General features: G+C 41.3%; 3 protein-coding genes across 8 annotated transcripts in view; 1 reads left to right on the top strand and 2 right to left on the bottom strand.

The window, feature by feature from the left end:
- MTHFR (methylenetetrahydrofolate reductase) overlaps positions 1 to 2,159 on the top strand; it is a 58,185-nt gene extending 56,026 nt beyond the window's left edge. For all 6 annotated transcript variants that reach the window (XM_077457726.1, XM_077457727.1, XM_077457731.1 and 3 more), the window contains exon 12: positions 541 to 2,159. In XM_077457726.1, the coding sequence (XP_077313852.1) occupies positions 541 to 738 (198 nt within the window). In that variant the 3' untranslated portion in view covers positions 739 to 2,159. The remainder of the gene's footprint in view (positions 1 to 540) is intronic.
- Positions 2,160 to 7,989: 5,830 nt separating this feature from the next.
- LOC143934265 (uncharacterized) lies at positions 7,990 to 20,521 on the bottom strand. Its single transcript, XM_077457725.1, has 5 exons — positions 18,028 to 20,521; positions 16,383 to 16,572; positions 13,446 to 13,578; positions 10,608 to 10,718; positions 7,990 to 9,381 (listed from the first exon to the last, which is right to left on the bottom strand). The coding sequence occupies exons 1-5, from the start codon at positions 18,035 to 18,037 to the stop codon at positions 9,274 to 9,276; spliced, it is 552 nt and encodes a 183-aa protein (XP_077313851.1). The 5' UTR covers positions 18,038 to 20,521; the 3' UTR covers positions 7,990 to 9,273.
- A 120-nt stretch (positions 20,522 to 20,641) lies between these two features.
- CUNH1orf167 (chromosome unknown C1orf167 homolog) overlaps positions 20,642 to 23,704 on the bottom strand; it is a 39,522-nt gene continuing 36,459 nt past the window's right edge. The window contains exon 9 of the mRNA XM_077457724.1: positions 20,642 to 22,872. Coding sequence (XP_077313850.1) covers positions 22,587 to 22,872 — 286 coding nt within the window. The 3' untranslated portion in view covers positions 20,642 to 22,586. The remainder of the gene's footprint in view (positions 22,873 to 23,704) is intronic.

Genomic DNA, 23,704 nt, shown 5'->3' with positions numbered 1-23,704 from the left:
CTGTCCCCCCGGCGCCTCTACACTAAGAACCAAGCCGTCTAACACCACCGATGGCTCCATTCTCACAGCTCCCCAAGCAGAGAGCTGCTGACTGTTAATCAGCAGTTCTCTCTGCTCCTCCACACTCACTGAAGTGCTGAGCTATGGAAGTGCGGGATTGGCCATCTCAGGCTCTCAGCGGCTCGCTGAGACAGGTGTCAGTCCAGGCACCTGGTGGATCCAGACTTTGTCGTGATGACGCGGTACCTGGACTGATTTCAGTGACATCAGCAGAGAGTGGACTGAAGTCCACTCTCTGCTGAAAATAGGTCACAGGAGTGCAAAACTAATTGCACTCCTGTGACCCATAGGAGAAGTCTAGCCAAATAAGCTCAGGGTAGACTTCTCCTTTTAAGCCTTACTTCAGTATTTGGCAGCTGAAAACGCCCCATATTTATGACTGTATCTGTAGTCTGGATACTTCTTTTTTTTTTTTTTCTAGTATATAAAAAAAGAGGTTTAATTAGGATTTAAGTATCTGATGAAACCTTTCTTGCGCAGGATGAAGCCTTTGCCTTATGGATCGAGCAATGGGCAAAGCTCTATGAGGAGGAATCGCCATCTCGAATGATCATCCAGTACATCCATGATAACTACTTCCTGGTTAACCTGGTGGACAATGACTTCCCCTTGGAGAACTGCCTGTGGCAAGTGATGGAGGACACATTTCAAGAACATGACAACCCAACAGAACAATGATAATGAGAACCCTGTAACTGCCACTACTACCTCGTAGTACATGGAGCAGACCCCTGCCAGTGGTAGGGATGCCCAACCCTGTTCCTCATTTCTATGGATAATGTCTGCCTCTGGTTACTTTAAGCAACTCTCCTGTGATTTTGTGATATGGTCCGTCCAGCAGGATTCCACCTAGTCTTAGGACACAAAGCCCAATATACTATGCAATACGTAACTACATCCTAATCAAAGGAACTGAGCAACAAATCATGTTATTGGTTAACTACTACAAACCTTTTTCCCAGCTCTTCCTATGAATGCATTTTTTTTCTTATAACGCAAGCTTAGAAATGGCTCTTAGATTTGGAGCCATTGTTATTGCTATTGTTGTGTGGTCCATGCTATAGAAAGCCCACAATAGCTACAAAGCCTCCCCTGAAATGTGCAATATAACTAAATCCTGCATCCAGGAAGAAAATATACTAATGGTTGACTGTAATGGAATGTGAAAGCTTAAGCACAGTCCAAAAGCCAATTTCCCCAACCGTTGTATTAGTGTGTTTTAATACATAGGTGAATGTAAAGAGGACTGCTTGAAAGAGCCAGATATGTGGCCAAAGGTTTATGGACACTTGACCCTCACACCTATATGAGGTTGTTGGACATCCAATTCTAAAACCATGGGCATTGCCTAATATGTGGCTATTACAGCCTCCACTCTTCTGGGAAGGCTTCCCACAAGATTTTTGTAGTGTCTGTGGGTTTTGTGCCCATTTGTGTGGTCAGGTTGGATGATATGACCTGGCCTCACAATCCGTGTGGCAAATGATTCTCAAGGTGTTCAGTAGGATTGAGGGCAGGGCTCTGTGCAGGTCACTCGAGTTCCTCTACATCAAACTGGTTAAAGGATGTCTATATGGAGCTGGCTTTTGTACACAGTCATACCGGAACAGGAAAGGGTCTTCCCCACACGGTTGAAAATGCACAATATCTTTGCCTGATGTAGCATTAGTAGTACCCTTCACTGAAATCACCTGAACTCAATCATTTGGAGGGGTGTCCACATACTTTTGGCCATATAGTTTTTTCCAAGTTTCAAACTGTTAATTTCTTTCCCTTTTTTCGCTGTGTGTGTTTGTTTGTTTTTTTAAATAGGATGTCTTTCTGGTTTTAAGAAACCAACTCTAATACAAATACAGTGCAATAGTTACCAAAATTCTACTTAAAGAAAATGCTCTATGGACTACATTTAACTATCTTATCACAATACTCTACAAGTATACATTTCAGAACTATTTTCCGATCTGTTTTTTTATAAATTAGACTGTGAACAAGTTAACTTCTGGAACTCTGTATCAAGTAATAGACTACTACCAGTGCTTAACAAATCCCCGGTAATATAGTAAAAAAAATAATTACAGCTGCTAATTTGTTGTCTTGAAAAGTTTTACCTGCTTTTACTTACTGGCCCAAATGCCTGGGCCACAAAGGTGTGTCTGGCAACTCCCAGATTGACATACATAAATATATTGGGGTTGAGTTACTAAAACTGGAGAGTAAAATCTGGTGCAGCTGTGCATAGACCAATTGTCATGGAATACACGCCTATGGTGGCTAGCTGACCAGGGCACGAACCTTGACTTGGGTAGAAGGAATCTAGTTGGTACAGCGGGGGAGTGGGAGCCGATGCATTCATAACATGTTACACCCCTAATATTGGTGTAACATATTATGAAAGGTGAGCTTCTTTTTTAATTGAACAAACTGAATTTAAAAGCGGATTGTCTGCCATGCAGAGCTGCACCAGATTTTGCACTCTGCAGATTTAGTAAATCAATCCCATTGCCTTTCCAGTTGGTCTCATAGATTATCCACCATCTGCAGTTGTATACATCCTGAGATATGTTCCTTCCTGCATGCAGGTACAAATAGGCTGCTCTTCCGCAGGCTGTAATTAGTGCAAAGCTGAACTGGCACATTGTTCAGTGCCAGGCCCTCTCATACTCCTTAGCCACATGGGTAGGAGGCGGTGTGTGTGTCTATAAATGAATCTCCCTACCTTACTCCATCTTTATGACTTAACCTGTCTTAAGGAATAGGAGATAGGAGAGGGTCTGACACTGAAAGATGTGCCACAGTCTGGCTTTGTGTGTTTACACTACACGCAATATAGCTTGTGGGATTTTAACCACTTCCCACCAATTCTGGCACTTCGCTCCTACATGTAAAAATCATCATTTTTGGGGGGGGAAAGTTTCAAGAATTAAAAAAAAAAGTATGTGTGTGTATATATATATATATATATATATATATATATATATATATATATATATATATATATATATATACATATATGTATATATATGTGTGTGTGTGTGTGCGTATATATGTATGTATATGTGTGTGTATATATATATATATATATATAATACACGTGTATATAATATATTTTTTATTTTATTTTAATATATTTTTTATTTTTACAATTTCCCTTTAAAACAAAACCACAAAAAAACATTTTTTGATCACTTTTATTCCTATTATAAGTAATGTAAATATCCCTTGTAATAGGAATAGTGCGTAACAGGTCCTCTTTATGGAGAGATGTGGGGTCAAGAAGACCCCACATCTCTCCTCCATGCTGAAAAGCCTGAGATAAAAAATAAAGGACTGTCTCAGCTTTCCAGCAGAGTTTATGGCAGTATTTACAACTACCAGGCCAGACGTGACGTCATAACATTGCGCCCGGACCTCAGAGAGTCATAGAGATGACCAGGGACCATCTGTTCCTCGGAAATCCCTATGGTCAACTTCTTACGCAGGTGGATTCCTTCTCTGGCTTGCACAGGCAAGCTGGTAGAAGCCCTGAAGGGGAAACTACGTCCCCCCCTGCCGCCTGTAAGAACAAACAAGCGGCTGAACTGTTGATATGATTGTTTTTGTGGTGCAGGGAATCACTGGCTGAAGAGAACAATACCAGGTTGGTGGGAAGTGCTTAAAGAAAATTGTGGAAGGGTACCCTGTTTTGTAACTCCCAGATTGAGCTTACTGGATTCTGAATGGAACTCAGGTTTTGTCCACCTCACTAATGATACTTAGAAATGTATATTAAAAAAATATTGTAAAGACCTTAAATAACACTATTTTATAATAGGTTGTGCCAGAGGGGCAAGTAGGAAAAGGATCCTTTTATCTGACCTGGGAGCGGTAATCATGAGAGATGTCACTACATAGTACTTGGCCCTGTGCTCCCAGATAGCAGCTTTTCATGTGTTTACTGGAAAACCAGATCGTCCTTTACAAAAGCTGATCTTAAAGGCTAAGTTTTAGCTAAATTTAAAATCATACAATCAACATAAGGGACATAATTCACAATTAGTAGGCTGTGTCCCTTGTGCTGACTTTTCCTTTAGGAGAAATCTTCCAGTATTGCAGGAGATCATACAACTAAAAGGGTATGGCAGGAGCGTGACTGTTCCCACCCTTTCCTGCCAGATACATAGTTAGTAAGGTTGAATAAAGACACCAGTCCATCCAGTTCAACCTGAGTGAGTGTCTACAATTGTCCCTATCCTTGTACATTTCCCACTCACATCGGTCCCTACCCTCAAGGAGCTCACAATCCATTCATATACTAGGGCCAATTTATTGGACAGAAGCCAATTAAGCTACCTGCATGTCTTTGGAGTGTGGGAGGAAACCGGAGTACCCGGAGGAAACTCACACAGGCACAGAGAGAACATACAAACTCCAGGCAGGTAGTGTCGTGGTTGGGATTTGAACCAACGACCCTTTTCAGAGTGCTGACCACTATACCACTGTGCTGCTCATCCATACAAGCTGTACTATAGCTTCTAAAAATGGCAGACTATCCTTGAATGGGGGACAAGTAAATGATAGCTCTCTCCCCTCCATTCATAGCTTTGATATGATTCACATCATACTAGCTGTAGGTTATGTCACTTGTGTTGATTTTTAGCTACACTTAAGCTTTAAGGCTGGTGGAAGAGGGTGTTGTTTTCCTGTGCTGAAGCGCACATCAAACACAGGCCAGCAGAGTCTCACTTATTTCTATGGTGCAGTGTGGATGACCGATCTGAAGCTGTGTTTGAGTGGAATTGCTTTTCTCTGGAAGTTGCAGGTCCCAGTGAGGAATTTGTTTTGCTGGAAAAGCGCGCGGACTGTGGCTTTTTGCTGTGTGTTTTTTTTTGTTTTGTTTTTGTTTTTTTGTGTGCATGGTTTTTAGCAGCTCTGTGTTCAAATGCAAAACATTTGATAACTCACATCTACACAAGACCTTATACTGTTAAAACCTGTATGATTCTTATATTTTCTAAGCAGATTTTCTGAAGAGTAGTCTTTTGAAATATATTTTTAAGATGTGTAAAGTGATTTACAGTGGAAAAAATACATCTTTTTGTGAGATTTGATTGTGTGCTCGCTTTTTTTCCCCCCATCATTTATAATTTATTTGAGCTTTCATAGAAAATCTAATTTCTACAGGATATATTTTTATTGTGTGGGGGGTCGTGTTTTTGTTTTTAGATGTAAACCCTAACAGGATAACATTTTAGTTTGCTAAAGTATTGTGTATCAAACCTATTTCCATGTTTTGTTTTGTTTTCTCCATTTGTTGGGTCTTCCTGCTACTGATCTCCATCAACCACTTCCTTTTCTCCAGCTTTGGCTAGCCATCATTGTTCTGTGCAGCCGCTTGTAGTCTCCACCATCTGGAGGTAACGACACAATTTGAGAGACAGTTGTCAGCCGGCAACATGAAGTGCCTTTTAAAAATGGTCATCTCATGATTACCAGACATTATTATCAAAGCTGCACATTTTGGGGGAAAAAAATAGGATTTTCTTAATTGGCTATTGCAGGATTCCGTAGGATAATATATTCAGGTACATAGGGATGTCTAAAAAGCAGTCCTCCAGGCCCCACAGTAACCAGCAGGTTCACAAATGTGGCTCAGCAGAATGTATAGATATGTCTGCAATAACATCAGATAAGCGTCCACCTCACAGAACAAAAGTATAAAGAGAGTACAAGCTGCAACCTTAAAAATATAAGTAACAGATGTCGAATGCAGAATAGTCCAAGAAGCACTAACTGATCTGGTGCAGTGGAGGAAACTTACTCTTAAGGACATAAACCTGAAGGATAAGCAGCTGAGTCTACCTAGTGATAGTGGAATGAGAAGCAGGCTGTTTCCTACAGGATCCTAAAGAAAACAGCAACTGGAGCGTTAGACTGTCGAAAGGGAGCTGCAGCTGAGAGATAAACTCCCAGTGTGTCCCACATCCAGGCAATGTTGGGAAATCTCGTTAGGATGCTTAGAAGCAGAACAGAGAGAAGGTAGAACAAAATCCTGGTGAAGGGAAGAAATGAGGCCCTGAGCCCTCAACACAACCTAGTTCTTGTGTAGCACAAGAAAGGGTTCTTTACAGGTTAAGGCTACTAACGCAGAAACTTGCTTAGCAGAAATGGTGGCGATGAGAGAGGCAACCTCTTGAATAAGGACAGACATAGGAAAATTCCTAATTGGTTTAAAAGGTCATTTTTAAAGAACCAGGTTGAGTTCCTACAGAGGAAAAATGTAGATCAAGTTAAATTCATCCCACTGCGTTATCAGAGCATCCACTGCAAAGGCTTAGAGGATTCCTGGAGCTGGAGCCACACCTGCTCTGCTTGTTGAGCCTGGAAAGTAGGAGGTCCATATTCGGCCCACTGGCAACAGGGGTCTTGAAACACCTTAAAGTGAGACCATTCTCTGGGTGCTGATAACTGAGGAAGTCCACCTGTCATGTGTATGGTGGTCAGGGCTGGGACATAAAGTTCTGCCCCAGCCAGAATGAGATCTACTACTTTTTGACCTGCAAGACGTTTGGTTCCTCCCTGATGGTTGGAGTAAGCCATTGTCCTACTGAATCTGAGTTGGGTCACCTTGCAGGAGACCTCTAGCATTGAAGAAATAACTGAATTGTCCGGGGTTTGAGAATGTGGGACTGGGGAGGAAAGCTGGATGTTTTTTTAGCCAGGTCATAAGGCAGCCTCTATTTGACTTCAGCTGTTTCAAAAAATTGTGAAACGCTTACAGGGTGCAGTGAAGCCTGTACAAGGATGCAAGTCTAAACAGAAGGCTGGAGTTCAGCTTTAAGAACCTATAAAGAGTCAAGTATAAAATGAGTGCCAAACCTAAACAATTCCGAGCACGGGTGACACGTATGTGTCTGCTGAGTTTCTGCAGAGCGAACACTGACAGAGCCTGCTCTGCTCTGCTCTATGGGGGGGAACGGGGTGTAAACCGACACCATCTGTCCATTTAAACCCGACTCTCTTCCATTCTGCCTAAACAGAACAGGACAGATCTCCTTCTGTGTGTTTTTTTTTTTTTTTTTTAGCAGACTGAATTAGATTGATGGATAAACAGAAACTAGTAGTCAGGCCGACTGGACAGTTTCTACAAAAAACAAACAGCATGGGTCCATGTAAACCCTGAACCTCATGTTACCTAATACTTGTCCTTTTGATCATGTAACCAGCATAGGCAAGATTACATCTAGACAAAGCTTTATGCGCCCCCGACACCCCCCAACTCTGCTGTGAGCTGAATGACAGAGACCAGGGATTATTGTTCTGTATGTTAGACTGACTGTAAATAAAGAAAATAGGTGAAGTGCTAGCCCTCTAAAATACTGATGTTTGTTGTAAATGCAAAGAACTACTCCTATTTGTATTATGAGCAAATTGAACATATACAACAGTGGTTGGAACCCCCAAGCAAAATGTTACAAAACAGCATGAAAAATAGACATGCAGCAATAGTGGAAACCCCCAATACTGTATGATATACTCAAACATGATACATTGGTAACATAAATACTGTGTGACAATTAAGTTAAAAAATAAATAACGGATGCTTACACACCACCTAGTAATGAAACTGGGTATGGAAAGAACTCTTGTATTAGATTCAAACAATAAAGGTGAAAATGTCCTATTCAGTGGACACACTCCTGTAGATATTGATTCTTAGATAAACGCCTAGTGTCCCTCCACCAGGAAATATATATTTGCTCATCTCACATTCAGACCTGCTCAAGGTCTAAACAAGCCTTCCCCTTAGGGGTATTAAATGGCAGGCAGCTTATGGGTGATCTCAACTTTCCTCCCGTCTAAGGGAGGCTTGCTTCTGATTGTGCAAGCATCCTCGTACAAACAATGCTCAAAGAGTTAAAAAAAAAAAAAAAAGCCAAACATACTGCTGACTTGCATAAAATCATTTTTTATTTAAAGATAATCAAATAACATAATAGAAACCGCATCCAATTTGTAATAGTGTGAACCCTGCCTTAAGGAGTAACACAATTCACTCCTTGAGAAAGTCATGTTACTAGTGATGAAACGCATTGGGCCTAGCGTAGAGTACACGTGACCGTCGGGGGTAAATCCGCTGCCTGTAGTCTGTGTGTGAGAGGTAGGGTCACAGTGCAATGGAGCAACGAGTAAACATCAAGTTCTACTACAAGTTGGGGAAAACGGCAACTGAGACGCATGAAATGTTGGTGCAAGTGTACAGGATGGAAGCCACGAGCAGAAAATGTGTTTACGAGGAAACAACTGAGGATGAGCCACGTTAGGGTTAGCCACCGTCAAGCAGAAGCACAGACACGTTTGAGCGAGTGCGACAATTGCTGGCATGAAATCGGCGAATGACGTCAGAGGAATTGGGCATTAGCAAGGACAGGGTAAACACAATCGTCCACGAAGATTTGGTTAAGTGGAAGATCTGTTCCCGGTTTGTGCCACACAAGCTGACCGACGGACAAAGTAAAACTGATGGAAAACTGGAGACTTCATTACCATGTGTGACCAGGATCCATCCTCTCTGCAAACCATCATCGCAGGGGATGAGAGTTCAATCCAGAATTCAAGCAGCAATCACTGGAATGGAGTTCACCGACTTCCCCGCGACCCAATAAAAGCCCCCTGCAAACGTTTAGGTTCAAGACAATGTTTTGCAGACATGGCAGCAATCCAAGAACGCGTCACAGTGGTTCTGCAATTGATTCCTAAAGAGGCCTTTGACAATTTCCAGCAGCTTTAGGAAAAGTTTTTCTAAATGTGTGTTGTGAAGGATGGGGATTTATTTTGAAGGCCAATAAGAGGTAATTTGTATCTTCTATTTTATTTGTTTTCTGATACCATTCACTGAACTTTTTAGACACACCTTGTATGTATTCCAACTGTTGAGCTGGAGGTAAGGTTAACCAATCTTCAGGACCCTTTTTCATTGCAGGGACTGAACACAGATGTAGCATACCTCTCCTGGGTTGGGATACTACAAACCACCATACAGTACAGACTGAGACTTGTAGTTCTTTTCCAGGTGGTGGACATCCTGGCACTACTACCTTTCCCGGGATTTGCTCTTTTGTATTAAGCATCCTCTCTGGGTGGCTGTGCAGTGAAGCCTCTCTGTAGTATGTCAGGAATTTTATGTCCAAGGAAGTGTGACTGGAGCAGTGCTGGATGAGCTTCCACTGCACCCCATCATTGCCCAGCTCCCGGCAAATCTTCAGTTCCCATCCTCGCTGGTATCCCCATTATTCTTCCCAGTCCTCGTCTGGTCACCATGCGCTGCTGCCATCTTGTAAAGGCCTGAGGGCAAAATAAACATTTAGTCACATTTATAATGAACTATACAAGTCTGTTTAAAAAGATGTTGCAATGGATTTTGGTGTTTTCCTTCTTGAAATTGGAGCCAAACTAAGGCCATAGCTGATGCAGTTTTCTTTCCTGCAACCGGTCCTCTCAATTCCATCCAATTACCCCATCAACACAGACAATGTTGATGGGGGAATCCCTCCCGTGGAGCTATTGTGTTTTCCCGGGGGGGGTATAGTGCCGCGGTCCTTGCAGGGAGGAGTAATTATTGCTAGCTTTCACCTTTACGTTCAAGTCCACTTTAGCTTCCCATTGACAGGAAAGAAACTACAAAATACTAACCAGATGGTTTTGCTGCCCGACTTTATTAAAAAAAAAAAAATCAATCCAACTACATCAGATTTATGTTGATGTGGCGAGTCAAGAGGTATACATTTACATGCCCATCAATAAAACCATTTTGGTCGGTCATATTCCAGCTTAGTCATATGATCACGGGCAAGATATGGCCAGAGACCCCAGAAGTAGCTCTCCTATCCGTGATCCCGGGATCATTCCAATGTTTCAAGATGGGAATATTACATTTCTGCTGAGAGCACTGATCCCCAGATATTGGAAATCCCCCACAACACCATCAATACGGGAATGGGTAGTGGAAATTATAATATTATGTGCATGGAAGAGATGATGGCTTTAGCAAATAAAAAGCACGCTAAGTTTAGGGAAGTTTGTACCCCTTGGATAGAATTTCTTGATTCTCCCTCACTTCCGTTTTACGTGAATGGACATTGACACTGCATTTTAAAAGGCTACGTCAGATTGTCTCTTTGGGTTAAACAAAACGAGATAACATGGGACAACAGTTTTTGACTTTTTTCGTGCCTTCTTGAATGACATATTTGGCAGACACGTCCTGGAGGACACCATTCTGACTTCATTTTTCTTCTGTTTCTTTTTTTTTTCTCTTTTTCCTTTCCTTGCATTTATACAGCTATCAGAGTTAAAAATAGTCACTGATTACTATATAAATGGCACTGGCAGGGAAGGGATTAACACTATGGGGTGATCAAGGAAAGGACTTGTAGTTTCTTCATTCACAGATTCCTGTGCATGAATGACGTGGCTGTTTGGGTGGAACATCAGGGACATTTGTCCAATTTTCAATTTTTTTAATAAACTGCGTTTATCCAAAAGTCTTGACAGGGGTTTGTATTCTTTACCTTGAGACAAAGCCACCTCTTCTCCCAATCCAAGAACTGTATTGCTGTAACAAGCTGCAGCCTTCTCTTCCGCCAGATCTTCCAGCTTCCCTCCACCAAGCGCCTCCGATTCTACAATAGAAAGATTCTTTAATAGTCTGCTATGACTGTAAACTGCCACCCTCCGCCTGCCGATTTCCCTCTACTGATAATGTCTGATCAGGTAAAGAATCATCTGTTCTTGATGCCGTAATCTTGGTGCTGCAGATTCTCCCTTATTGTCATCATACACGCTTCCATAAAAGATCGATTTATTTTCTGACAGATCTCTCCCATTATGAATAATCAATCTCCAGTATAGCTGACAACCCATTTGATTAATATGCGACAGACGGGAAAGTGGATTTTTTATCAAAAGTTAAAATACAATTTTCAACCATGTCATCTCAAGACCTGATCAATCAAAATCTGATCGTATTCAAGAACAAAGTATCTCTGTGCTGCCGATTGATGCAAAATGATCGATAATATTCCGCTTTGACCGACTGAGTCAGTTTGATTGCATCCAATTGAGCCGAAGTCTAAATTGATCAGAAGGGAAATGATCGTTATTTAATTGTTTGCTAATTCAATTGTTTTGATCAAATTGCACATCAGATTAAAAAAAAAAAAAAAAAATCAATCAAAGGCAATGGCACGTGCGATTATTTGCATTTATAGGACATGTCTAAACACAAATGCATGTCATTTTATACCTTTCACTACCAGAGACTTTTTTTTTTTTAAAATCACATGATATTAGAGCAACAGTTTATCAAGTGCAAAATTCTGTAAAAGAAAAAATTAAAAAATAAGCCCTGGTTCACACCGGAGTGGCTGTGAACACTTCAATAGGTGTTTATAACTTAGGATCAGCCCAGTCTAGTGGCCATGATGCAGTATTTTCCTAACGTGCTCTATTCTGTATGAATGAATAACATTCCACCTGGAGAGGAAATAGCCTTGAAACATTTGATTTAGTCCCCATTTGTGCAGAACTCATATGCATGAAGTTCCAGGGGTCGAATAGCTCTACTTTTTTTTTTTTAAATGCACCCCTCTGTTAGGAATGAGGTTAAGGCGGACCTTTAACCACTTCGCTCCGGTAGGGAGTCCAGGGACGGCCTCGACTTTTGGTGGTTATATCTGAATGATGCCTGAGGCCACAGACATCATCCAGATATCAGCATTTTCAGCCGGCGATTCCCTGCACCATAAGAACAATCATAGCGGCTGTTCCACCACTTGATCGTTCTTACAGGCGGCGGGAGGGGACGTCTCCCGCCGCCCTCCGGTGCTTCTACCGACTCACCGCTGGGAAGCCGTGATCGTTTTTTTTTTATTATCATTTTAGGCTTCCCAGCCTAGAGGTGAGATGTGGGGTCTTTTTGACCCCATATCTCACTGTAAATAGGTCCGATCATGCCATATTTCTATTACAAGCGATGTTTACATTCCTTGTAATAGGAATAAAAGTAATCTAATTTTTTTTTTTTTTTTTAAGTGTTAAACTAAAAAAATAAAAGTAAAATTAACAATAATAAAAAAATAAAATAAATTAAAGCGCCCCCTGTCCCCGTGAGCTCGTACGCAGAAGCGAACGCATACGCAAGTCCCGCCCACATATGAAAACGGTGTGAAAACCACACATGTGAGGTATCGCCGCGAACGTTAGAGCGAGAGCAATAATTCTAGCACTAGACCTCCTCTGTAACGCAAAACATGTAACCAGTAAAAAATTTTAAAGCCTCGCCTATGGGGATTTTTAAATCGCAAAGTTTGGCGTCATTCCACGAGTGCGTGCAATTTTGAAGCGTGACATGTTGGGTATCTATTTACTCGGCGTATCTTCATCTATCATATTATGTAAAAAAATTGGGCTAACTTTACTGTTTGTTTTTTTTAAGCATGAAAAAACGCGTTCGAAAAAATGATGAATTTTACATGTAGGAGAGAAATGTCAGAATTGGCCTGGATGCGAAGTGGTTAAGTAATTTTTTCAACTTTCCATCTATTAAATCTTCTGCCCTTGTTTGTTTTAACTTTGGATAGTAAAACATTTTTCTGTCAGTATATACCTTATACAGCCCACTTCTTGTGTCTGGTCATTAGCTTAGACTTATGACATTATGCACAACTCTCTCTCTCTCATGAGAGTTTGCCAGGAAAGGAGGGGGGGGGGGGGTGAGTCATAAGAGGGCCAATGAGAGCTGCAGAGCTGGAGGCCTCTGTGTTAATCCAGGAAGTGAACAGGCAGCAACTTCAGCGGCCCTCAGTTAAAATGGTTGCAGCCAGACTTAGTGGAGGGAGATTTCTGCAGCATATTTGGCAAGCACAGAATCACAGTATATATAAAATAATATGCAAAGTGGTTGGAGGGAAGCTTCAGAATGGCAAAGATGTTTTTATTACAGATTATGTGAGCAGACTGCAGTTCCTCTTTAAAGCTTTAGCACAGGGATATGCAATTAGCGGACCTCCAGCTGTTGCAAAACTATAAGTTCCATGAGGCATAGCAAGACTCTGACATCCAGAGGCATGATGGGACTTGTAGTTTTGCAACAGCTGGAGGTCCGCTAATTGCATATTCCTGCTTTAGTGGATAGGGTAAGGAAGAATTAACATGGTTTCCCTCAGATTTCCCTTACTTCCTGTCCTAGTACCACCCATACAAGTAATTGAGGGAGCAGTAGTCACCTGTACAGGAAAGCACAGACAGCAATGATAACATTTCAGAAGTTCCAACCCTTCCCCACGCTAAAAATGAGCAGACACCTGAGGGTGGCTGCCCTTTGCACGCCAGGGTGGATAGATATTTACCAGTACTTGTGCCACTGATACGGTCTCATGTAACCCCTTCCAGTGCCTCCATCCCCTAACAAGACAACTCCGTTCAGCTCTGCATTGAAAATGCTGCAACAACTCGGAATGATGAGCGTTGTCCTCCAGATCCCTGCAATGAAATCATTCCCAATTCAGAGTTTAATCCCAAGTCAGGACAGTGACCTCATCTGCTCAGGAAACACTGATGAGATCTGCCCTGCTCTATCACTGTGCAGGCTGATGAAGTATCTGCTGTGTTAGGAAAATGTTGAAAGCTTGAAGGAAGTGTATCAGGATCTACAGCAGAGGGGTCCGAGTGTTCTGTGCGGTACCCCATCTGTCCCACTCTGTGCACATCCATCCATCCATGTGCTTTGTTCAAAGTTTCTAGAACCAAGAACAAAACGGTACTATTTTGTGGATTAGCAGCCCTTAGATGGGGTGACTGTGTTTTGTTTGAAAGATTTTGTTCCCTTTATTTTCAGTCGTGACAAACATCTGCACATCCCTAATGAAACTTGCTACGTTGTGGGTAATCTAATTATTATCTCCTATGATCGTCAGTACCAACTAGTGGCCACAATCTGTTTTTATTTCTTGACTGAGGTACTTAGAAAATACTGGGTTATGGCCACTACAGTGCTGTGAAAAAGTATTCATACCTCTTGAAATTGTCCACATTTTCTCATGTTACAACCAAAAATGTAAATGTATTTTATTGGGATTTTATGTGATGCCAGTGGCAGTGCTGAACAATCCCTGGACTGGTTGCCTCTGCTACAGGGTTCTCTGGATGGCCTCATTTCTTATACTCTACCTGCCTTCCCAAAAGTGTAAGTTGCCAACTTGATTGTATCATACTATAAATGTTTTAATGCTGCACTTAGATGGCGCCCTTCACTGTGTGTTTTTTACATTTATAGCCATAACAGACTATGCAATTGCTACGGGGCCTGAAGGTAGAGGGTTTCCAGCACTGTCTGACTTCATAGTGATTTATGCATGAAGCAATAGTATTTGGCAAAAAAAATAAAAAAATTAGATTCAAAAATTATACGTGAGGTTCTATTTGTAAAAAATTGGCATAACCATTAGTCCAGAGACTCTGCATGTATATTTTCTGGGCACATCTGGCAAAAATGATTGTTCTTTAGAGTGTTCTGTCTTCTGAATGAATATCGTTTTGGTATGCACAGTAGTAAAATATCACATTATGACCACTAGATGGAGCTGAGGAGCATAAGAAATACATCCACCCTTGTAAGATTAAATTTTTTGCTAATTCCCTCTAGCTTTCTCTACATCATATCTCTTGTTACAAAGCTATATGTGTTACCGTATTTATGCTTCTCAGCGCCATCTTGTGGCCGTAATGCAGTATTTTACAACTATCCATAATAAAACAACATTCATTCAAAAGAGAGAATAGCCTAAAGAACATTCATTTTTGCCCAATTCGCATAAAATGAATATACAATCGAAATCTCCTCGACAAATGGCTATGCACATTTTTTTTATAGATCCCTCACTGTATACAATTATTTTGAAAGCAATTGGTATCTTGCACCACTACAGGCTTTGTCTTTGATACAGAGATTAAAGAGACAGGACATTGGCTTTGCTGTGGTGTCCCATCACACATAGTTATGGATCTGCATCTAAAGCAGAACTCCTCCACAAATCTGGCCTTATGGAAGAGTGGCAAGAAGAAAGCCATTGTTGAAAGAAAGCCATAAAAAGTCCAGTTTGCAGTTTTCAAGAAGCCATGTTGGACAAACATGTGGAAGAAGGTGTTCTGCGCAGATTAGACCAAAATTTAACTTTTTGTTCTAAAATCAAAGCGCTATGTGTGGCGCAAAACTAACACAGCACATCTCTCTGAACACACCATCCCCACCGTGAAACATGGTGGTGGCAGCATCCTGTTGTGGGGATACTTTTCTTCAGTAGGGACAAGGAAGCTGGTCAGAGTTGATGTGAAGATGGATGGAGCCAAATACCGAGCAATCTTAGAAGAAAACCTGTCTGAGTCTGCAAAAGACTTGAGACTGGGGTGGAGGTTCACCTCCCAGCAGGACAACGACCCTAAACATACAGCCGGAGCTACAATGGAATGGTTTCGACCAAAACATATTCATGTGTTAGAATGGTCCCGGCAAAGCCCAGACCTGAATCCAATTGAGAATCTGTGGCAAGACTTGAAAATTACTGTTCACAGACACTCCCCATCCAATCTGACAGAGCTTGAGCTATTTTGCAAAGAAGAATGGGCAAAAATGTCACTCTCTATATGTGCAAAGCTGGTAGAGACATCCCCAAAAAGACTTGCAGCTGTAATTGTAGAGAAAGGTGGATCTTCAAAGCATTGACTTGAGGGGGGCTGAATACAAATGTACACCACACTTTTCACATATTTGTAAAAAATAATTGAAAAACATTTATCATTTTCCCTCCACTTCACAATTATGTGCCACTTTGTGTTGGTCTATCACATAAAATCCCATTAAAATACATTTACATTTTTGGTGGTAACATGACAAAATGTAGAAATTTTCAAGGGGTATGAATACCTTTTCAAGGTACTGTAGATGGCACAATCATAGGAAATAATATTACACAGCGGCTGCGTACAGCCTACCATACAGCTCAATGGCTGTATGTAGACATACTCTTATATATGCTTCTTTTCATTAGAATTTGCCCACGCAATGCGCATCCAACGTCATTTCTGAGTGCAAACTTTTGTGCTAGTAAAATATGGCAGACACGCATGCAAGCACAAATGTAAAGGAGTAATAGTGTTTACGAGAGCGTAGCCGCATACTGCCATTCACTATTATTGGAAGCTGTATGCAGCACATGCTGACGCTCAGATGTGAATACAGCCTGACACTTCCTAAGATCTAGGGGTGTTTCACGATGGGGTACTTCTACCGTGCATTCTCCAGGTCTGATAACACTGGATTGTTGTTCAGGGGTCCTTTGTCATATTCCTGCGGGTCGCCTCCTTCACCACATCTGCGGCTCCTGTACAGCAGTAACCAGCGACTGAATGCGCTCTGTATCAGTCCCTCGTAATCCTGATGCTCGAACGTGTGGCCTGTAACCCTGGCCTGACTGCCATCTGGATACAACACAGAACAAGACCAGTGAAGAGAGGACACATCTGAGATCAAGCAGCAGATCATATTCTTACAAATAGTACAAATTCCCATTCTCATGGTTTGGAAGGTGAACTCCAAGCAAACCTATAAATGTTACATCTATAGCCATAAAAGATCATGCAATGGCTACGGGGCCCAGATGTAGAGGGGTTCCAGCATTGTCTGGCTACATAGTGATTTATGTATGAAGCAAAAGCATTTGCCAATTACATTTAGATAAAAAAAAATGGATACATGGGTGTTGACAAAGAGGCAGGAATGCCTTGAAATGCGTAGACATCCCCAGCAGCTAACAAATCGAACAATCTAACTAATCTATTGGGTTCTTCTGCAGTCGCTTCCCAACCAGGAAGGGCTCTGAGCTTCTTATGCCTACCTGGCCAGTGGCAGTGCTGAACAATCCCTGGACTGGTTGGCTCTGCTACAGGATTCTCTGGATGTCCTAATGTCTTATATTCTACCTGCCTTCCCAAACATGTGAGTTACCAATTTGTTTGTATCATACTATAAATGTGTTAATGCTGCACTTAGATGGCGCACTTCACTGTGTGTTTTACAGCTATAGCCATAACAGACTATGCAATTGCTACGGGGCCTGGAGGTAGAGGTGTTCCAGCACTATATGGCCTTATAAATAGTGATTTATGCATGAAGCAATAGCATTTGGCAAAAAAGTTATACATGAGGTTCTATTTGTAAAAAAATTGGCATAACCATTAGTTCAGAGAATCTGCATGTATATTTTTTGTGCACATTGGGCAAAAAGAAATGTTCTTTAGAGTGCTCTGTTTGTCTTGTTTTGGTATGCACAGTAGTAAAATACCACATTATGACCACTAGATGGAGCTGAGGAGCATAGGAAATACATACATGCTTGTAAGACTATATACAAAGTGAAAATTCTAGATTATGTTTTTTTGCTAATTCCCTCTAGTTTTCTCGAAATCATATCTCTTGTTTCAAAGATTTATGTGTTACTTAGGCTCCTCAGCTCCATCTTGTGGCCATAATGCAGTATTTTACTACTATTCATAATAAAACAACATTCATTCAAAAGAGACTGTGCGTTTTATACGAATTGGGAAAAAATGAAAGAACATTCGCATAGAACGAATCTACAAGCAGATTCTACTCGACAAATGGCTATGACATTTTTTTTTTTTATAGATCCCTCAGTGTATGCAATTATTTTGAAAGCAATTGGTATCCTGCACCACTACAGGCTTTGTCTTCGATACAGAGATTAAAGAGATAGGGGGCCCTATTGGCTTTTCTGTGGGGCCCCATCACACATAGTTCTGGATCTGCATCTAAAGCAGAACTCCTCTACAGAACAAATACATTCTAATAGTTGACACAATCCAATAACAACAACCACAGATTCACCATGTTATTATTAATAGATGTTACAGTACCTAGAGCCATTGACAGACAAATCTTCCTGAGTTTTCTTGTCCCGACGGGAACATGCTGACACCGTCTACGTAGGGAGACCGCAGCTGCTGTCGTCCAATAATTGCAGGCCTACGAGACACCATTAAGTCTCCGGTAATGAGTGAAACATATTATGAGCAAAATATGTAAGTATTATAAGTGTAGAGCAGAGATGTGTAGAATCCCACAGTATCCAATCAGTTTGATGGAAGTAGGTCGGTAAGACTTCCTATTGGCCGGTTTGGGTTGCTACACTGGGCAACTTGTTACTGTCGCTAAAATGAACTTAAGCCACAAAACATTGACGTAAAAGACCAAAGATGTGTCGTAGAGCAGAATCCCAAAACAATTCTACACCAGAAACAGTAGCAGGTAGGGTGTGACACTGAAGTCATGACTGCAGAATGCGCTGAAGACCACAAGCTCCATTGGGGCGGGACTGAGGTCAATGGTTCCAAATACATTAGGCTTATGTAAGAATATGACCATCCCATGATACATACCTTAAATCAAACAGCCTTCAGGCCATTTCAGCGACATCATGGGTCCTTTCCCTTCTCTCCCTGTGGAGGTGGTGGGCAATGCTTTCTCCTGGATAATCTAGCAGTCTTCAGGTCCGTTTAGTGACATTGTGGGTGCTTCCTCTTCTCCTCCAGTGGCCTTATTCCTGCACAATCCAGCAATCTTCAGGACAGTTCAGTGACTTTATGGGTCATTCCTCATTTGCTCCTGTGGCAGTGGTAAGCAGTCCTTTCTCTTGGACAAGCCAAAAGTCTTCAGGCCAGTTCAGTCATGGATCCTTCTCTTCTTCTGTGGAATTGGTGAGCAGTCCTTACTCTTGGACAACCTAGCAGTCTTCAGGAAAGTTCAGTGACTTTATGGGTCCTTCCTCATCTCCTCCTTTGGCAGTGGTGAGCAGTCTACTCTTGGACAATCCAGAAGTCTTCAGGGCAGTTCAGTGAAATCATGGATCCTTCCCGTCCTGCAAAGGTGGTGGGCAGTCCTTACTCTTGGATACTCTACAATGTTCAGACTAGTTCTCAGGCAGCATGGGTTCCCCCTCTTCTTTTTCCCTGTGGCGATAGTGGGCAGTCCTTACTCTTGGACAGCATGGTGCTCATGTAATGGCATGTGAGTGCTTACCTCTGCAGATGTACTGTGGCATTGTGATGATTCACAGATGTTAGAGGATGCTGAGCGAACAGGACCTTTGTGATATAAAGCAAATGAATCCGGGAGGCTGCAATTCCAAAAATCCTGTTTAATGAAACTCATGTGACAGGTTGTTAACAGATAGAGCAGGGGACAGCACAGCACAGTTGTGTAGTGATTAGCACTCTCACCTAGCAGCAATAGGGTCGCTGGTTCAAATCCCGACCACAACACCATCTGGCTGGAGTTTACATGTTCTCCCTGTGCCTGTGTGGGTTTCCTCCGGGTACTCTGGTTTCCTCCCACACTCCAAAGACATGCTGTTAGTTTAATAAGATCCAGTCTACAAAATAACCCTAGTATGTGTATATGTATATGTGTTTGTAAGCGCGTCGGGACTCTGCAGGGTAAAGGGCCACGCTATATCAAGATTCAACTCAACAAAGAGGTAGACTCGTTTCGCACAAATGTTAGCACTTAGTCATTACCAATTGGAACTAGTCACCATAATCACCTATATACTGCTCTAATGTCTCATCATTAGGTTACTGGTAAACTAACCAGATACGTTAATTGGTTAGTGTTACACTTTGTCTTTTTTTTTTTTTTTAAGGTTTTTTTGCGGTAAAAACCAAGGAAACTTAGACCTCTGCGGTATAATAATGTGCTTTTACTAAACAAAAATTCTGTACATACAATTACAGCAATACAGCACAAGACTGACAGCTATACCTATAACAAGAAAACTGCTACCTACTTCCTAGCAAAACTATGGTATGTGTACAATAAGAATACGCTAAAAGGTTACATTGCTCTGTTTATAGAGGCTTAATGATCTCCCTAGTCAACGGAGACCCCCAGGTGACTGCAGGAGATCGGGCGATAAGCATCTTCCGGTTCTGGCAAAGACCTTCCTTGGTGTTAAGTCATTATAGGGTCCTGCTCTGTTTGTGTTCTTGGCTTTTATTTGGAAAATTTTGAGAAGATAATCCCACCTGGGCGTATCCTTTTCTGCCTTTTTACACTGATGTCAAATATAGTAACATTCTTAAATTCAGCCACTAGATGGCTCTTTTGTATCAGACATGCCATAGGGCAACCATGTCAAAAGTTCAAGTCAGACTATTACATATACTATATTTAGAGTTGACCAGAACACGGGTATAAACAATGGAAGCAGAGAGGACACCTCTGGTTAGTATTCCAGGATATCTGTTCGACAAATACCCCCTGAGGGTGAGTGTGAGTCACAAGAAACAAAAATATATATATATTTATTTACACATCTCTGTATATTATATATATATAAAAATACATCAGATACAACATTAGTTTACCTGTAACCTAATGTTCACACATTAGAGCAGTATATAAAGTAGGTGATTGTGATGACTAGTTCCAATAGGTAATGACTAAGCGCTAACATTTGCACAAAACGCGTCTACCTCTTTGTCACCATCTGTTAACCACCTTTCATATGAAGCTTTAATAAAGAGGATATTTGGGAGCGCAGCTGTCCGGATTCATTTCCTTTATAATACACAGTATGTGAGCTGGACCAGCACCCGGCTGGTGTGTGGGGGGATTAACAGGAGAATCAACTTTCTTTGTTTCATTGAGGACCTTTCTTATAGCTGGGCTTTATTAAAACTGTTCAGGTTTTCCTGTTATAATTGTTCTCCAAATTTGTCTTTACTAGGCCTGACCCTTTAGCTTAAGATTTAGGGGTCAGAGGTCACCTACAGTCTAACAATGGCTGCTCTGTCAGCTGCCCGTCTCCTGAGAGTGCATATCAGTTTCAGATAATAAGCCCTGTTGTTTTTCACACTCCTATTATCTACAGCGCTGTGTTATGTGCTCTCTGGAGCTGGGAGACAATGTCTAAGGTTATACAATCAGACTTCAGATGACCCCAATACTCTGGCTGAACTGTCAGGCTTAAGGTATCTAGGATGGAAAAGGACCTGGGGGTCCTAGTAGATGATAGACTCAGCAATGGAATGCATTGCCAAGCTGCTGCTAACAAAGCAAACAGAATATTGGCATGTATTAAAAAGGGGATCAACTCCAGAGATAAAACAATAATTCTCCCGCTCTACAAGACTCTGGTCCGGCCGCACCTAAAGTATGCTGTTCAGTTCGGGGCACCAGTCCTCAGGAAGGATGTACTAGAAATGGAGCGAGTAAAAAGAAGGACATCTGAGCTAATAAAGGGTCTGGAGGATATTAGTTATGAGGAAAGGTTGCGAGCACTGAACTTATGTTGGATGAAGGATGTGGAATTCCCTTCCACAGGCGGTGGTCTCAGCTGGGGGCTTCAATAGTTTCAAAAAATTATTAGATAAGCACCTGAACGACCGCAACATACAGGGATATACAATGTAATACTGACATATAATCACACACATAGGTTGGACTTGATGGACTTTTTTTTGAACCTCACCTACTATGTAACTATGTAAAGTAAAATACAAAGGCAAATGTCAGTCTTTAATAATGAAGTCTGCATAGCTATAATAATTTGAGACTTAAACCCAACAACAAAAAAGGGAATAAATTGAACCTTAAACATCCTTGAATCTGGTGGCTGTATTAGATTTCTTTTGTTTTCTTATTTCTGGCTTTTTCATTTCCACATGATGATCACCATACTGTATCAAGAGAAACAAGAGAGGACTACAGAACCCCACCCCTCTTTCCTATTCTTCTTTAGGCCCCATTCACAACTGGGCGTTTTGTAGCTTGAAGCTGAAGCTACAAAACGCTGGAGGGGAAAAAAATACAAATAATTATCTATGGAGATGGTTCACATCTCCACTCCAAAAACGCCTGAAGCTCAAACAAGTTCTGGTACTTTTTTTTTTTAATTTTTAGGCAGATTTGGACATTTTTCTACTTTTTACATTGGTGACCGTTTGACCTGTAGAAAAATGTGTCAAAATTGCAGCAAAAATCGCGTGACTTTCTGCCTGAAACCGCTATGCTCCGGTGTGAATGGGATCTTAGTCCTCAGAGATGGCTGAGAAAAATGTAAATGATAACAGTCAGCACAGGCAGAGACCACAGGGAGTTATCAGACCACAAGATTTCTGGTAAGATCAACGGGCAGTATCAAAAAGACATAACAAAACACTTTCAATGGCATATTTGATAGACCAAAAGGGGACAAATAAGAGAAGCCCTTTTTGGGGTTTAAATACACTTTAGAATTTAGATCCTCAAATGAGCCATTCTGTTTAAAGCTTGGCAGCGAATGTCAGCATTATATGAACTAAGGAAATAACATGGCAGTACTCTGAGCATTAACAATGTGCGTGAAGAGCAGCCAATCAGAATTGATCTTTCAACTCAAGTGGAATAGACTTGTCCTGGGTCAGTGCCTTGTACACTATTGGATAATACATTTGTCTTGTCTACTTGCCTGTTTCACAGAATTCTGCGTTCGCAGTCTAAGCGCTTGGTGCCCTCTTGTGGCTGCTCTCCAGAAATGCAGTGACATGACAGGCACAGCGGAAAGCTTGCAATCGCTCTTCTGCCTCCTGATAGACAGTTGTGTCCGCCATCGGTCAAAGCATGTTTGTAGGAGTCGGTGACGACACACGGACTGGAGTCGGGCAGCTGCCTCCCTCCATCTACCATGGAGGTGGGCGGCAGAGACCCATGTGGCAAATGCCCTGCAGAACAAGAGATAGATACATTAGTAAATCCATAACTCCTGACTGTCCCGGATTTGGTCTAATCTATATAGTTTTATATATATTATCTTTAAAAACATATTTCGAAGTGCTAAACCTTTCGTCCAATTCCTAAGTTGCTGCATTTATAAAAAAATAATAATAAAAAATAAAAATTGTTTAATTGATCATTTTTTTGTATAATGCTCCTTAAACCACTCTTTCAGAAGATTTACCCCATTAATGACCGGGCAATTTTTTGTAATACTGTGTTACTTTAACTAAAAATTGTGCGCTCGTGCGACACTGTACCCAAATAAAATATATGTCCTTTTCCCCACAAATAGAGCTTGCTTTTGGTGGTATTTGAGCACCTCTGTGGGTTTAGTTTTTTGCGCTATAAACGAAAAAAAAAAGACTGTCAATTTTTAACAAAAAAAAACAAAACAATATTTTTGACCTTCTGCTATAAGTTTAGGCCAATATGTATTCTGATAAATATTTTTGGTAAAAAAAATCCTCAATCAGCGTATATTGATTGGTTTGCGCAAAAGTTATAGTGTCTACAATCTATGGGATATATTTATGAAATTTGTATTTTTTTTAATAATTTTTTTTTTTTTTTTTTACTAGTAATGGCGGCGATCAGCGACTTATAGCAGGACTGCGACATTGTGACACACAAATCAGACACTATGTAACACGCTTTCAGGGACCAGCGACATCAATACAGTGATCAGTGCTAAAAATATGCACTGTCACTGTACTAATGACACTGGCAGGGACCGGGATGACATCAGGGGTGATCAAAGGGGTGCCTAACCATGTGCAT

This window comes from Lithobates pipiens, unplaced genomic scaffold (genome assembly GCF_037356315.1).
Source record: "Lithobates pipiens isolate NorthernLeopardFrog02 unplaced genomic scaffold, aLitPip1_a1.2 Scaffold_27, whole genome shotgun sequence".
In the NCBI taxonomy this organism is placed as follows: domain Eukaryota; kingdom Metazoa; phylum Chordata; class Amphibia; order Anura; family Ranidae; genus Lithobates; species Lithobates pipiens.
Note: the sequence above shows the minus strand (reverse complement) of the source record. Positions and strands in the feature narration are given on the sequence as shown.